Source organism: Scatophagus argus, chromosome 1 (genome assembly GCF_020382885.2).
Source record: "Scatophagus argus isolate fScaArg1 chromosome 1, fScaArg1.pri, whole genome shotgun sequence".
NCBI classification, from domain to species: domain Eukaryota; kingdom Metazoa; phylum Chordata; class Actinopteri; family Scatophagidae; genus Scatophagus; species Scatophagus argus.
This window is the reverse complement of record NC_058493.1, coordinates 20242230-20259774: the sequence shown is the minus strand read 5'-3', so window position 1 is coordinate 20259774 and position 17545 is coordinate 20242230. Positions and strand designations below refer to the sequence as shown.

The following is a 17545-nucleotide window of genomic DNA, read 5'->3' as shown; positions in this document are numbered from 1 at the left end:
AGTCAGGCTAGTTGTGTTTCAGTCTAAGCCTTTTCCAGTACTACTGACTGTTTTCACTGTACTCTTTCACATCATAGTGAGATTAAATATATGTAACTTTTTGAACAAGGATTGGACATCACTTCTTATGGACATAAAAGGAAAAAAAATCACTTAGTGAAATCAATACATGTAGTCCTAAAGCATCTCTTGGTCTCGCTTGATCAGTAGCATATTATGGCTAATGTTAGCAAAGTCAGTTAAGTAGTCATCGCTGTATGATGCACATTCCTGGTTTTTTGACTCGTGTTACTGTTATGCTGCAAAACGATTTACCTATGTTCCTTAATTGCCACTTATGGCCACTTTTGCAAAACTTCAGCTCACTTTAATAAAACAGTGTTTTTCAATTGCCTGATAATGTAAATCCAGAAACTGAGCATGAATTTCCCTCTTGGTGTTGTTGATAAAATATTTTGAATTCAAGGTTCACTGGACTATTTTTTTTTTCAGTACTTTTGACAGAATTCTCTCAATCACCATTTGTAAGCCACCATTTTGTTTTAAATTCTGTAATGCATCTCTACAGTAGTTTTCATTGCAAGTGGTGGAGTCCGCTATTCAAATTTCATCCTCAATTTACTGTTTGCTCCCCTGATAAAATGTCAGAGCCATATATCAAGTTACTGTGAATGCAAACCCAACATTTCCTGCGGCTGCTAGTTCAAAGGCATTCAACTGGTGAAATACAGGGTCATTTTATGGTGGCGCACTCACAGGAAATGCAATGTATTTGTCACTGTGATTAAGACTGACAACAACTGTTCATCAAAGTTACACCGACGAGACATAAACATGATCTTTTTGCTGTCAAAACCTTGAGTTTAAAATGTCAATATCACACAGGGAGAGGACATAAAGAAGTTTAACATAACCACACAGCATACAGATGCACTTTTGAAAATACAATTTTACTCTATGATGTTCTTACAGCTGCTTTTATTTTTGTTTTTTAAATAGGATTTTTCACTGTCGAGGGAAGTTAAAACTCAAAAGGCAGACTTCTCTCAGCATTGTACACATACTGGCAGTTAAGGTGAAAAATAAAAACTAAAAGACAAATTCAATATACAACACAAGATAAAAAATAAACAATAACTCGTCAAGCTCTATATTCAGGCATTCATTCATCAGAAAACTAGAAACGATACATTACAGAGGGAAGTAAAATGACGCCGGAGCCCTTTTGGCATTCTCAATCACAAAGCTCCTTTCTGACATTCTTTGTTTTCATTGTGTTTTTGATTCACTCAGCACCTATAAAATCAAATTAAAAAACTGATTCCCTAAAGATTTACAACAATTTAATCCCTGTATATTGCTCTCACGGTCTCCCAATTCCTAATTCAAGAAAAGAAGCGTCGCTTTAAGAAGCAAATGAAGTCGAGAGACTCAGATAACCGTTTCACTTTGGATCAACTTAAATGTGCAGAAAACCTCAGTGAGCGTAAGGTAGTGCTTGTTTTCTGTCTTCTATAAAGCATTGTACAGTCATGTTATTTACATATTCAGTATATTACAGCGCACTCTTTTCACTCTCAGTAGCTTGTGTGGTGCGATCGATGCAGTGCTCACTCTCTCCTTGGTGGAGAGGGCCCCTTCCTGTCTCCCTGTGCTTCTGTGACTGATCTATCATCCTCAGATATGGCAGGTACATTACTGTGAGTGGGTGATTCTGAGGGGAAGAAGGGGCCTTTGTGACAAAGTTATTGATTGAAGATTATTGAGAATCAGGGTGTCAGTCAGTTCTTTGAAAGACTAATACCCCAAAATGCACAGGTGGAAATGCATAGTGTATTAACTGCAATGAGTACAATATTTCATTAGGAGAGGTGTTGGCTCTGTTTGTGTGTTACAGTACTGCACCTTTGTGAAATGATTCACCTGTTTGGAGGGAAGCTGTTGTGAAGTTTCGTTGTTTGTTCTTTGGAGGCACATGGTTGATTTTTAAGGTTGCGGGCAGACATGGAGTGCTTATATAGTTGAGAGGAAATCAAGAAAATGGCTTAACATGCAGTCCATCTCTGCCTGCAACAATGTGCAAGCTTTTCTACAGAACACACAGCTGTGCCTAACAGCACGCTTTTCCTGCTGCGCTGAAGGAGAGGATGCAGCTTCTTAGGGGCAAATAAATTCATTTAGTCCCCAATCATCTCCTAAATCATAAAGTCCGGAGCACCTATGCTCACATTTTCTCTAAGTAGGGTTGTTCATGTGGGACCATTTATCTGGTCCCTGTGTTTGTGGGGTTTTTTTGGGTTTTTTTTTTTTTAATTTTGTATAATTCTACATTAGCACTTGATTATTTCAGCCTTTGTGGACATGGGCATTAGGTGAACTGGATGTAAGCAACATGACCACAGCTCAACTGAGTTGCTGCAGCAAAGAGTCACTTTGCCTACAAAGTTCCCGTCAGATCTGCTTTTAACCACAGGGTGCCAGGGTCAGCAGGCTGACCCGAGACCAACCTTTTGACACTAATCTAGATAAGGCCCTGCGTGTTCTTGTGGGCTTACAAGGCTGTGATACATGGGCAGTTTTTGAGGCAATGTTTTGCAGCACTTATTCCCATATCTTCTGCCTAGTACAGGTATTGCTCACTGGCTGACTAACTACCCTACAGAGGCATTATACTGAGAATACTGTGAAATTCCCTGCAAATGCCTCTTGGCAGCAGTGTCATCACAGTAAAAGGACAGGGTGATCCTGGGCTAAGGCTTCAAGCCTCACTTCGATACCTCATCCAGTTTTTTTTTCTTTTATTAACCTTCCAATGTAAAACACTTCCCCTACTGGTCAAAGCTTTTATAAATATATTGGAAATCATCCCCATTGCCTGAATGAACTGCGTATGGATCAGTTTCGGCAAACTGATTCTCTGGTCACTGGAGAGAGTCCAGCAGGGGGCAGGAGTGTGAGCGGATGTCGTTGTGCTTGTGGATGGCCTGGTCTAAGTCCAGAGAATGTCCATTCACACGGACCTCCAGACAGCCGCTGTAGGGCGCCGACACCAGTGTGGACACCAGAGGAACATCTGAGTGGAAGAAATGACAACATGTGATTCAACAGATAACAAGAGGGACTGTGTAGGGCCCTAACCATTAGAGTGCAAAACAGTATTATTCAGTGTGTTTTCTGTCTCGTTTGGAGTTCAGAGATCCTGAATTATTCACTCAGCTACCAGTCGCTTCAGATCTGACAAGTATGGATCGCACAGTACAAGACAACAAAGTGAGTCAACTACAAATGGATAGAATTTACATAATCAACTCATTCATGGTTAAGTTTATTGTTGGTATGTGCTGGATGTTTTAGGGACTTTAGAAGAGCAAAAGCAGCTGTGACTGAGTGTGACAAGCAGAGACTAAGTAAAAATATTTCTTTCTCTGTACATGTTTTAGATCACACATTTTTCTTCTTCTTTTAATTGAAATGAAATGCATAAGTAACAATAATATATGTGAGCGTGTGTGTTTGTTAATTGAGAAGTTTCTCATATAATGAAAAGAGGAATAATGAAAAACTAATAACTGATAACGAATGGGGCGGCACGGTGGTGCAGTGGTTAGCACTGTCGCCTCATAGCAAGAGAGTCCCAGGTTCGAATCCCGGTCTGGGCCCTTCTATGTGGAGTTTGCATGTTCTCCCGTGGGTTTTCTCTGGGTACTCCAGCTTCCTCCCACAATACCAAAAACATGCACATTAGGTTAACTGGCTACTCTAAATTGCCCCTAGGTGTGAGTGTGAGAGTGTGTGGTTGTCTGTCTTTGTGTGTTGGCCCTGCGACTGACTGGCGACCAGTCCAGGGTCTCGCCCGTAGTCAGCTGGGATAGGCTCCAGCCCTCCTGCCACCCTGACGGATAAGCGGTATAGAAAATGGATGGATAGATGATAATGAATGCTTTATTTCCACCCCAGTATAAAATAATGTCTCCCAGTTTAAGATGCCTATACTGATTTAATAATTATGAATGTTAACTACTGATAATTTATAACAATCTCCTTCCTCTAAGGTACTTGAAGGTGGGAGACTCATCGGCGCTAACACTTTACCTGCATACTGTACAAATAACATCCTGCACATCATGTGTCCTGTGTATATAAATATGCGTGTTCTCACCAGGGAGACCTCCTATAAAGGTGCTGGACTGGGACAACACGTCAGTAGGAACTTCTGCGTCTTCACTACGTCCAGGCTGGCTGTCAACGTGCAGCAGGGTTTGGTTGCCTGAGATTGTCACCTGTATTTCATGACTCTCCCCATCACACAGGGGGGCAGGAGAGCTAGCGATGATGACATCACCTACAGAGACCAGAACGTACTGAAGACACAGGAAAAAAAAAAGTCAGTTTGGAGATCAAACAAATCAATTTTACAAACGTACACAGTTTGAGCTTTTAAGTGCTCACATCTCGCCATTCATCTGTGCCGGGATGATAGTCGGCCAGAGCGACAGAAAGAGGGACGCTGTCCTGGTGAACAAGCGCAAACAGCACTCCGATCGCAGACGTTGGACGGAGGGTCAACTGGACAGTCAGGTTCTGTGATTCTGAAGTGATAAGAACAGGAAGCGAAAGAACAGCAGGTCATGAACTTTACCGACAAACAAAGACGAGGCAGACTGTTGACAAAGAGTAGGCCATGGCGGAGGCGAACTAACATTCACCCAAACAAATTTAACATTGACTAACCACTTCAGGAAGGAGCATTTAAACTCGGTTATGCAAGCTTCAGTCATGCTTTGCATTGCGCACACACACGCACACACATAAACAAACTGTACCGTAGCTGATGTTAAAGAGCGCGAAGCCTGTGCCAGGGTAATATGCACCAGGATCCTCGGTGCTGAAGCACTGCATGTTGTCATTGGATCGAATGGTTTCTTGTATGGACGTATCTTCACCCGTCAACCACCTCCACTCCTTCATACAGCCGTCCAGGCGGGGGTTCACCTATGACATCATTACAACAGTTGACAAACATATACAGAACATCTCCTTTTCAAGCATATTCAAGAAAGCACAGAAGCACAAACAAGCACCTGATTGACGAGGCTGTCCTCTCTGAAAGGGACACCTCCCACTGTGAGGTTGAGCTCATGCATGCCCTTCTTTAGTGTAAACAGATCACCATTTACTGCGATCTTCATGACGGCCTCCCTGTCAATCTTAATCACTAGACTCCTCCCCTGCTCCTCCACCGAGATCTGAGAAGGAAATGAGATATTTGAGAAGCTTTCAATGAGGTGATGAAGCTATGTAAACAGCGAATCATAGTTCATGACAGAAAAACCTCCAACCTTTCTCCACTGCCCGTCGTTGACGATGGGTCCGCTGCTGGTGACCCTGCTGACTGTGCCGTACTTGAGCTGCAGCTCCAGCTTCCCATGGTGCATTGCCAGCACAATCCAAGAGCTGTTTAGGTGACCTCCTGCAAAGAAGATCACCCCCTCAGGATCGTAGGTGCGGAAGTCAAACTCTGCTGAAAAGCTGGGAAAAGGTATGCAGTAAATAACAAAGTATAGATATAAAATAAAGGTAAAAAGAAGAAAAGGGGAAAGGGAGAGATGATAGAAAGTCACTTTTAGTAACCAAAAAGCATTTTTTTTTTTACATTTTTTATCTGATATCTTCTTGGCACTCAAATAAAATGGGTGGCATTTTCCCGGCTAATAATGGATTTTTTCTTCTTTCCTTTTTTTGATTTTTTTTTTTTTTTTAGAATTTGCTGATACAAATTCACAAAGTGACTCAAGTTGGTGGACAGGTTCAAGTGACTACGTATGGTAAAAAAAAAACACTCAGCTACTCAGTCTAATGTATCACTTCAAACTTGTTTAAAACATGATTTGATTAAAATCCAAAGCTCCTATGCTTGGTCACTAAGCACCACACAAAGAGTTAACTGAAGGCTTTCTATACATGGATACAAATCAACGAACGTAGTTAGGTAGCACTGAGATTAGTTATCATCATAAAAACACTTGGCATTTCCTGAAACATGTCTGGTAAAATATTTAATTTTAAATATATAAACACTGGTTAATTTAATTTAACATACAGTCTTACCATTTTATATATTGCCTTTAAACTTAGTGTAACCTAGATATAAACGTTGAGAAGGTGTGATGTTTTTGTTAGGACCTTCTCACCCGGTTTGAATCTTCCTGCGGAAACGCAGCCTCACCACCGGTACGCCGCTGAACATGCGGCCCAGGTAGAGGGAACGAGCGTTCCTCTTCAGAGTCGGTGACATACAGGGAGTTAAAGGCTGTGAAGACACAGAGAGACACAAAACAAGCTGGAGATGATGCAAGCTGCTACTTTGTGATCCTGACTCATTCAAAATGTTTTTTAAAGATTAATAATGTAGTTTATAGCTCACATTTAGCCACAAACGTGAAAGCTGATATATGAAATTGCTGGTATATATTTGTCACAGTTCATTTATTTCACCTTACAGCTCCTGAGGTCCTGGGACAGCTTCATGCCCTGACGACCATCACAGAAGCAACGGAAACTCCCTGGAGTGTTCAGGCACTCCTCTGCACACACACCTGCCTCGCACTCATCCACATCTGACAAGTGACAGAGCAGATCGAAGAGGTAAAAGAAAATGGGAGATGACATTCATGGGTTAAAGGGAATCACAAAGTTAAAGAAGTTATCGGAGTCCCATCAGTGCAGAAATTAGTCAAAACAGGAACTTTCAATGATCTAAAAGCAACAATCAGTTCCACAAGCATGAAAAAAATATCAGATGTCTTTCCTGTCAACATATCGGGGAATGAAAACAACACTTGAGTCAAGTGGTCTTTGACGTTGACTGGGTGGTATCTCCCTGCTCAACATATAGCCTTACATGGCCATGAGAAGGTTGGCTGCTCATTCTCAGAGGAGATACACTGAGGTTATGAAAAGTCTGGTTTCCACTGCAGAGCAAAACAGGGCAAACAAGTGATTAATGACTTTGGTTTAAGTCTGTGAATTCTTTTTCAGTATTTTTACCAACAGACCTGATGGCTGTGGTTATTAATCTTATCATGTTATCTTATTAAATACCAAAGTAACGTTTTCTTGGCCTCGGACATCCTTGCATTCCTTGAGTATAAAAGTGTATGTTAAGCAGTGCGCTAATGCCTCGTGCTGCAATTACACTTGTTTGACATCCATTATAAAAGATCATATTTGCACATCTACAGTCTTAATTACATTTATTATTGTCTAAGTCTAAATGAAGATTTTACTTGATGCTGCTGCTGTTATTGTACAGATGGCTGTTTCCAAATCCTTGCAAGTTTTAAACATGATACGGTGTCCATTAAGATGACTCTGAAGAGAAACAAACACTGCTATAACCTGGAATCATGTAATCTCTCTTCTCTGTTCGTATTTTAGCTTTACCTCATCTATTGCTTTTTCTAACTATTGTAGACAGCAACTACTGGCTAGACCAATTTAAAATCGGAAGACAATCCGGCAATAACATTCTGTACAAAGCAAATGTGAATCACAAGGTCAGCCTGTGCATTTCATCCCTCAAATTATCTTACGCCATGGAGACGGTGACCTGTTACCTACTTACAGAATTTCTCCGAATGTCTTTGCATTCCTTTGCTGACCCCCAGAACACAGCTGCATCAAGTCCTGCTGAGACTGAAGCTGCCCCTCAGTCAGGTCTCACAAATCTGTGTGTGTGTGTGTGTCTCTTTTATTGTACGTATATGCACACTTACCAACACAGCTCTTGGTTTTATTGTCGTAGACATAACCGACGTCACAAAAGCAATCATAGCTGCCCTCCTTATTTTCACACCGTGCTGTTCCACACACACTTGGGTCCTCACACTCATTCACATCTGAAAGACATAAAATGTACCAACAGTACCAAGAAGTCAAGGACATAATCTGTTGGGGCTGAATCTGTATCTTTGTGTCAAAACAAATGTGTCAGAAAAAAACACCAAGAGTTAAAAAGATCCACAAGACAGACGCTAGTAAATTCTGACTCTGGCTGATTAACCACTTGAGTGAAAATAGCCCGCAAAATAGCACCCAACAGCTATTTAAAAATTAGATCAACAGATTGTTAGTCCACATTGTTTATATAATACATGCTAACTACAATGCACTAACTATGAAATAAACATTTACACAAAGGACACAATGTTAAGAGATTGTGCAAATAAATTATTTTATGCACATTTCTCTCATGTGTGAAAATCTACAATATTAAATAAACTTCTGTGGGTTTAACCAATAAAAGTGTTTGAATTATTTACAAAAATAATTATTCTCCATGTACTTGTACACCTCAACCGCAAAAACTCACATTCAGAATCTTTTCAACATGATTTATTCGTTTATGTATGCCACATCAACTGCAAAATATAAATGTCCATTGTTTGAAATGGATTCAAAACTGGTGAAGTGCAGACTGAGCCAAACAAAGTGTTTTTTTTGTGTTATATTAACATGATTCCAGTTATGACATGAAGTCCATCTATGGTTTGTGGCTTACCATTACACATGTGGCGTCCTACCAACATGTAGCCTTGGTGACAGGAGCAGCGGTAACTGCCCATAGTGTTGTTGCACTCATGGTCACACCCTCCATTTCTCTTGCTGCACTCATCGACATCTGCAAATAGGATGGCGGTTCAGTCAACACGAACACAGGAAAAACGTCATCATCGGTTTGTTGGGCTGATGTTAAAATTTCCTACAGTAATTCAGGATCGGGTTGTTTTTAAAGCAACCGTTTTTGAAAAAGTTACATTTTGAAATTGTGAGCAGAAGCGCAAGGCATGAAGTCTGACACAGTCTGAAAAAGTTCAATTAAATGTGCTATGCATTTGCTAGATGGCTTACAAATAACTGACACACATTGTGGCTGAGTTTTTAGGAGTGCGGTCGTCAAGTGGAAAAGACTAAGACTGAGTCGAACTGAATCTGTTTTGGTTTCCTCTCACAGTAAGGTGGCAGGATGAGTCACAGTGGAAATGTGTGGAATGGTGGCTGTGCCATAAATCAGAGAAACATGTTTCCCTCTCCCTCACAGTGTGCCTGTATAAATTATGTGTGCTTTCCAGTTCCATCTTATACACTTAACCTTTGTTACATTTCTCTTCTGAAAGTAGAATCCTTGGTCTAACTTTTTTCCCATCATGTCTATGTACAGTAACTGGCTTTGACCTCTAAACAGACACACAGAGTCCTGTTGTGGTTTCCCATACATGCAGTTCATATTGACCTGACTCACACCATTAACAACAACAGCAGCAGCAGTAACAACAGGCAGATATTAAAGAAGCATGTCAACAAGAACAGCTGCAATGGTAAGATGAAAATTAAACACTAGCACAACAGTTTTGCAAGGTCAAATTAAAAGCCACCATTCTCAATACTTTAAATGTTCAAAACATCAGAAAGATCTAGCCTCCCATCACTTTCATTAGTCATGTGTCAGTTAGTGGACAGGAGTTGTCTGTCAAAACCAAGGTCACAGTGACTATGACGTGTCCACAGATGCTGGATGTGAAACTGAATGACAGTGCAAAAAGTTCGACCTCTGCTGAGCTCCAGCACACTGCGTCCAACTAAACAACCTCTCTCATTTTCCATAGTGATGACAGTACCTGTCTCACACCTGGCTCCGGCCCAGCCTGTGAAACAGTGACAGAGGAAGTCGCCCTTCTTGTCCTCGCAGCGCACCGTACCTCTGGCATTACAGGGAGATGGAGAGCACTGGTCTGGAATATCTTTCAGTGTGAGAAAACAAAGACAGACACAGAAAAAGAAGTGTTCTTTAAAAATTGAGTCTGCACAAGCAGGATGCATTCATCAAGTGTAATTGTATACTGACACCAGACAGAGGAAGGGCATCTCCCATGTTCTGCATATCAGGAGTTCAATATAAATAGCTTAATGCTGGCTAAGCTCTCCTACCGGAGATGCCCTAATTCCATCCTTCCCAGCATACCTGTCCACTAGCTCACATAAAAACAAGAAAATCAAGATGGAAATTCAACTGTCTGCTGATTGTTGTTTGTCCTGTTTTTTTGTATTAGACCATTTCACCCGAGTCGTCTCTTTTACTCCAAGTGAATGTGTAAGTGAGCACATGTGCAAATATTTTCTCTCCCCATCCAGTTTCCTTTTCCTAGCAGTGGAGTTTGAAATCCAGCTAGCATGCCCAGACTTGTCTGGCAGTCTGAGAAAGAGAAAAGGACAGTGTCTGGAGAAAATAAGGCGAACAGGAGAGAGATAACTTCATGTGAAAAAACTTTCAAATCAGGACTTTTTTTCCACTGTATGATGTACAAAACTGAACATATAAATATCCTAGTATCATTAGTGAAACATCCGGGGTTCCATGTGACTGAAGCTTAAATTAACATAATCTTACAGCCCTTTGGTAGACGTACATTGACAGCAGACTCACCATGACAATAAATCTAAACCACACATGGGTGATACATAAAGTGGCAAAATCAAATCAGTGTCAACTGCATGCTCTAGCACTTTCTAGAGACAAATTCTGATTGTCCCTTGATAAAACAAGCAAGCAAAATGTGGATCATCAGTTGTACGAATAAATAAAGACTCACAAACATAAAACTAATGAAGGGCTTCCAGCAAAGTGATGATCCCATTTTTTTTTTCAACATTTCAGCGACAAAATCACAAACCAAATGGGCCCAGACAAATGGGCTCTGTGAGCTACTATAATACTAAAAATGGATTTAAGGTTCATCACCAGGTTAAATATTCTCTAAAAATACATATTAGCCAGTTTCTTGTATTGGGGTAATAATTGCCTTTCATCACTATCAAACCCAATATCAAAATCATGCAAGTAGCTGCACATTTATATATGCGCATGACTTATTTTGCACAGCCATATTGATTCATTTTATTTATTCCGGCAAAAAGTCTGTTAACAATGTCAAATATAAAATTTATCACATATAATTTTCTACACATTTATACAAAAAAAAGGATAGTGAAACTCTGCAAAACACTGTCACACATCTTTTATCAATTGAGTAAAAGTAACTTGTGCTCTACTCTTTCACTGAAGTCCACACCACTGGCAGAAGCTTAAGTAACAGTACAAGTATATGTGTCTTTATACTGCAGTCCCTAAATGAGTCAGAGTAAACTGATCAAAGCTCTTGGTTAGTAAGCACTGGGTGACAAGCAAGCAGGGGTAACTGCAGACCCCTTAAGAGTACTTCAAAAAGTAATTTCGTTTAATAAAGGACACAATGTGGGAACACTGAAATGATGATTTGTGTAATGTGGGAGTGACTCCATTTTTCTGCAGAGTAGTTGAAAAAAAACAACATATGTATCTGCAAACTGCAGAATAAACTCTGCCCACTGTGCATACAGTGAAATCTGCTTTCTGTATGTGTAAATATGAATCCTAGCATATATCTTACCATAATAAGCCATGTTTGTGACATGTAATATGCCACGTCTGTATACTTCATAAATGGAATCAGTGGAATTTCTTAATCTGCTTTGATACTGGCAAACCTGCCACTGCTAGTTTGCACTGAGACAGAGGGGCAGAGATTTACACAGAGAGAGATAAAGCGGTGAGAGAGATAGGTGGTGTGCTGACGGATGTAGAGGGGAAAAAAGGAGCTGCCGTGCCACAATGCTGCAGCTGAGTCATGGAATCCCCCCACGGCCCCCCACCCCCCCAGGTTCCTCAGCCAATAGCAGCAAAGCCGGGTCGGTCCTTGTATCCTGATGCAGCAGAAATCCTGTGCTACACTCACGTCAAGACTTTTTTTTCACGTCACTCTTCTGCGGGGCCAGCTCACGAAGAGGCTGGTGCAGTCAGGGAGAGAGAGAGCGAGTGTGTGACGAATGAAGGGGTGTGTTGCTCATTCACCAATGTGAAAGTGCTGCAATGTTACTCATAGATACCTGGGCTCACACACATATAGCACAGAATCAGTTAGGTGTGTCACGCTGCAAAAAACTGACCCGGTGTTGCCAAAGATATTCCACACTCCTTTTCATCTTTCCTTCTTTTTCCTTTTCTATTTAGTGAGAATGTACTGTACGTCTGAGTGCAGGGCAGTGATACTGCAGTGCAGCCCAGCCCCAACAGTACAACTACTCTCACTGGATGCAACAACACTTCCACAGTGAAAAGAAAGACAGAAAAGAACAGGTGTGAAGGTTCAGGTATCTATCAAGGTAAGTGGGCACACGTTTAACATTGGGTTCAGACGGGAGGGCAGTAGCCTGTCTGTCAACACTAGAAGCTTGTTTCATTGTTCTGGTCAGCAAGTGATTCTGTTTCTCTTCTTTTTTTAATTACACACAGAGCTGATAACCTTGTGAATGTATAACATCAGATCGATGCAGATCACATGCTGGCTAAATGAGCTGCACACTGCAGTGTGCTCTGTCTGTACAGTAAATTAATTATCGTGGGTGCCAAAAGGAGGCAGATAGTGCTTTGCTGCTCTTCAGGGTGCTTCCTCTTCCTGTCTGAACCTAGTATAAGAGGGAATAAAACTTACTGTGGACACAGGTAACCAGGTCCTGTTTCTTCCTTTCAGCATCTCCAAATTTCTCCACACAGGCTAGACAGAAACAAAAATGAGATTACAAACATATAATCAAGTCAAGCCAACTATTATGAGTAGAAATGAAGAGTTTTATTCAGAATGATAACTTACCTAAATACTTGGGATAGAAGTAGTCCTAAATCAGGGAGGGGAAATTGAAAGAGAAAAGAAAAAGTTACATATGTGTATAAACAAAAATACAAACAGTACAAGATAATCTAAATAGATGCTTACAATTAGTAGGGGGGTTCCTGTTAATACTCGACATAATCTAGGGTTTGGTTCAGTTTCATACCTCATCTCTGTGTTCACACTCATGGGAGTGAAAAGCAGCTCATAAACAATCATTAATTTCAACTACGATTTTTGTCTGTGCGTGTGTGTTTATCTCGACAGAGATTACACTATGATTACTCTGTAATCTGTGTGTGTGTGTTCTGTCTCTCTCTAATGGGTGCGGCCCATTGCCAAAGGCTTCCTGAGGATTCTCTGCATTCCTGATAGTAGCAGCATCCCTCCCGCCTCCTGGCTGCAGCACTTCTCCACATGTAGGCCAACATTTGGGATGATCTACCAATGGAAAGACTGGCTCCGGGGGCACAGAGACTTTAGAGAGCTTCTGCTGCAGTAGGAGCCAGATGCAGCAGGCTGAGGTGAAAAAAGTCTCTTGTACAAAAGCCTGCTAAAGCTAGGAACATATTACACAATATAAAGCCTGATTACACCTCTGATTAGATGCAACAACTGATTTGTAAAGGTCAGATTTGGTTAGGAGGTAGTGTTCTCCCAGAGCTAATTTGGGGCTTTTAATAATCTTAACTCTGATACAGCCGTCAGTCGTGACACATTTCTTATCAGTTTTCTGTGCCTCTTGAAAGGTCAACTGAGAGAACAGAAGCTTGGTGTGGGTGCATGTGTTGCCAAGGATAATCATCATGAGTATCCTGGAACAATCCACTCTCTCTTGTTCTGCAGAGCCACAGAGCTGCAGCAGAAGAAAATGCGGAGTCAGAGAAGGGGCACTTTAAGAATGAATAATGCAGCTATGAATGATACTGCAGCTTGGTGACGTGACATGACACGGTAGAAAACTACAGACACGCAAGCGCTATTCTGCTGGGCATATGCGTCCAGCTGATTCAAACTCAGCTCGAGGGTATGTCACCTGACTTCACCTTTTCCTTTGAATCCAGCTCAACTTCGCTATAATCCTCTCCCTCACAGTATTCCATCAGCGTCCACGTCTCCCCACTTAGCTAATCTTTGTGCGTAATCTCTGAGTCACTGATTGCCTCATTTCTCCGCAACAACTCAAAACAGCAAAACTTGACTACAAGAGCAACTGTCAACGAACACAGCATCATTAGCGCAAAACACTCACTCCATGAATATGTGACTCACAAATCAAATGGTAAAACTGACAACATGCAAAATCAAAAGTGTTTAACAGGGTTGAGATGTACTTGTTGCTACCACAAATGGCCCACACTGTCTTTTGGGGTAACATTCACACACACTGACAAATAAAACACACATGGAAGACTTAAAAGTTTGCACTCTCAGCCAACAAATGAAAATACTTCTCACGTTTTTTGTAAACATGACGTTATTTATGTCTTAGGAGCTTATTTGCATTTTCCGTATATAGTACATATTCAACAGGCTTACATCTTCACATGGATGGAAAGGCTAATCATTCATGAATGCAGAATGGTAACTAATCTGCAGTAAATATTCTTGAGCAAACACAGTGTGATGGATTATGTTTGTTGGTGCACATCAACTAGAAAAAAAAGAAAGCGGAAGCATGTATACAGCTTAGTGAGGCAATGCACACTATGTTGAATGAAACAGATTTCTCAGTCCATGTTCAGCTTCAGAACAGAAAACACCTAATCAGCTCCCACAGAAACCACTCAGATTCAAAGTATCAAAGCAGTGTGTTTGCATGATTCACATGCGTTTGTGTGTAAGGGATATCTAACAGTGGGCATGTGTAGACATACAGCTAAACAGATCGAGAGGGGGGAGATGGAGAAAAGATATCCAGGTGTTTTCCATATTTGGCAGGAACTTAAGCCAAGCAGATCTCTAGTAGATAGGGGCCAAATTTCAGCAAATGGAACATATTTAAATCAAAAACAAGACACAGGACTAACAGGGTATGTTCATGTATTCATGTAAATATGAAGGGGGGGTGGGGGGTCCAGGGACAGCTGTGTCTTCACTAAAGTTGTATTTAATAAACTTAAGCTTAGTCACACTGACTCAATGTCTGTCACACAACCAAACAAAAGGATAAGAAAACATGTTGTTGTCTTCAACATAGGAATATTATGCACACTGACAGCTATCAGCGCTCTGGACTTATTGGAGCATGAACACCAGCAGCCCAGACAATGAATCATTAGTCTAGTGTTACATTACAGTCATCAATTTTCCGTCAATACGAACATGATGTAAACAACTGACCTCGCATATATGTTCTCTGATAAATACTAAGCGGGGAAAAAAACTACAGTTCTGGTTTCATGATTTCAAGTGGTAACAGTGTTTTGGTCAGTTAACAGACTTTACTGAGTGTTTAGTACTGCAGTACTTGAATCTGTAAAGAAGTCAGATGGAAGGTGTGGTGTTGTGGTTGTGTTTTGGAGAGGAGACCTGCATGCAACCTTGACTGGAAAACCACAACTTTAGTTTGTTTGGTGCCATAATGTATACCATACTCACCGTCTCCGGGTCGTTTTCAAAGACTTCTCTGGCCTCTTCCTTGGAGCACCTCTCCTCAACGCACTCCCTCTCCAAGTGTCCCTGCTTCGTCTCCTCGAAAACTTGATTGGCTCTCCTGTGTCTGCTCAGAAACTGGTTCGCCTCCTGGGGAGACAATGAAACTACAAAAGAAAGACATCCCCATAATACATTAATTAACCCACAAGAACAAGAGAAGGTCAACAACTGTGGAGTTAGGCAATATTTTTTGGCTCCCAAAAAACGAAAACAGTTGAGAAAGATTGCGACACACCTACTGTTAAAGCACCGTTAATGACGTTAATAACTGGGGCATGTATCATCATCAGCCACAGCACAAATGTCATAGCCAGCTAGCTAGCCGCCTAGCATGTAATTGTTTACTTACTGCTGTCGGACCAGCGGACAACTAGCAGTATTAGCAGGGCTGCCGATGAAAGGGACTTTGTCGGGGTCAGCCGCATTGTTTAACCGCTATGTCTGCGCCAAGCTTCAGAAACTTTCTCCTGTCCCGTCTTTGTCGTGTCTTTCACCCCCGTCTCTGTCTCTCAGTCTCACCGTCTTCTCAATGTCAACGCTGTTCGCACCGAGCCGAGGCTAATGTTAGTGCGAAACGCTGCAGGTATTCAGGTACTTCCGACCGTTGGCCGTTAACGTTTTGTTTTTTTTTTATGTTAAATCACCGCCACCGGAGCGTCGCGAGCTAAAGCGCCGCGTGTTTCTGCTGCATATCGTTCACAACACAGCAAACAAACATAAAACGACCCGTCCTCTTTTCTCTCTGCAGATCAGCTCGTCCCCATTGCGGTCTACACTTTATTTCTTTTTGACCCTCCTCTTGTGTTGAGCCCTCTCTAGCCGGACTCAGTCCCCACTCTGCGGAGAAGACTGCACGCCTCTGTTGCTACAGGAGGGGGGAGTAGCTCTGAAAAGTGCAGGCAGGAGTTTGATGCGGACACCTCTCATCCCTCCCTCCCTCCCTCCCTCTCTTCTGTTCAGTGTGTGTGTGTGTGTGTGTGTGTGAGTGTGAGATTTTGTGCTGACTGCACACCGACATATGGGGAGCTCCTGTCACCTTGTGGTTCAGACTTGGTTTTTTGGTTTTAAGGTCTACAATCAGGTTTAGGTTAGCATTACTGTTAGACATTCAGCCGTGATGGTTAAGGTCACTCTGTGGAGTGTTGGGGAGAAATGGTATATGTGGTACAAATGGTACAAACATGAATGTGTGTAACCGTTATTACACTCATGAAGTATAGAAACAAAGCTAAAAGGCCACTGGTATTTAATGCTTTTATAGTCTTCACTGCAGTGCTCACTGCCTGGTTGGTATTGTCAATGGTGGAATGTAATTTACTAAAGTACAAATCTGTGGTACTTGTACATTACTTGCTTTTTTTTTATTATTAACACTTCAAATATTGTACTTTTTACTCCACTATATGTATCTAACAGCTTGACTTACAAAAACAAACAGAAACCTTTCAGGGCAGTTTATTTTAGACCCATACTTTCTTTTCACACGCAGTCATTCTTTCTCTTTCGTTTTCCCTGAATCTTGTGTGATTGAAAAATCTGGTTTAAGTGTCGTTTCCTGTTTTTGCTATCTGATGTCTTTACAACACAGTCCACGTCAGTCCTCTGTGCTCTTTATGCTCTCCCTCTGCACTCTCAGTTCTGTATGTAGGCTCAGGTCAGGCTATGAGGTGTCACATGTTGAACTATTTTGTTCTTCGTACTGTTTTACAAATTGCACTTAATAATTTAGTCGAAGCGCTCTTCATTAATCTAAAAAAAAAAAATCTTAATTAGTATTGTCTTAGTAAACAATAACGTGATGTGCCTGAAAGTATTGCTAAGATAACCAAAACAATTCATGGGTGTGTTGATTCAAACAGCATAAAGATTTGCCAATATACTGTGTGTAGTACATCCTGAACGAAAATACACATTTGATAGCCTAGTTTAAAGTGGACTGATGGTGGCAGAATGGAGCACGATGATGCAGTGCTGCATTTCCATCAGTCCCGACAGAAGCCTCAAAATGAAGGAAAAAAAATCATGACAAAGGAAAACACAACTGCGTCAAACAGCATTTTGTAAATAACTGATATACAAAGGACTTAGGACACAAGCTGTACCAAAAACATGGCCTCCAGCAA

The 17545-nt window shown here is 41.3% G+C and overlaps 1 protein-coding gene across 1 annotated transcript; it reads right to left on the bottom strand.

The window, feature by feature from the left end:
• Positions 1 to 931: 931 nt before the first annotated feature.
• gas6 (growth arrest-specific 6) lies at positions 932 to 16352 on the bottom strand. The gene is made up of 15 exons (XM_046390504.1): positions 15772 to 16352; positions 15366 to 15526; positions 12747 to 12771; positions 12588 to 12650; positions 9678 to 9800; positions 8561 to 8680; positions 7776 to 7898; positions 6496 to 6617; positions 6192 to 6310; positions 5340 to 5529; positions 5082 to 5246; positions 4824 to 4992; positions 4450 to 4589; positions 4160 to 4361; positions 932 to 3073 (listed from the first exon to the last, which is right to left on the bottom strand). The coding sequence occupies exons 1-15, from the start codon at positions 15845 to 15847 to the stop codon at positions 2922 to 2924; spliced, it is 1950 nt and encodes a 649-aa protein (XP_046246460.1). The 5' UTR covers positions 15848 to 16352; the 3' UTR covers positions 932 to 2921.
• Positions 16353 to 17545: the final 1193 nt, after the last annotated feature.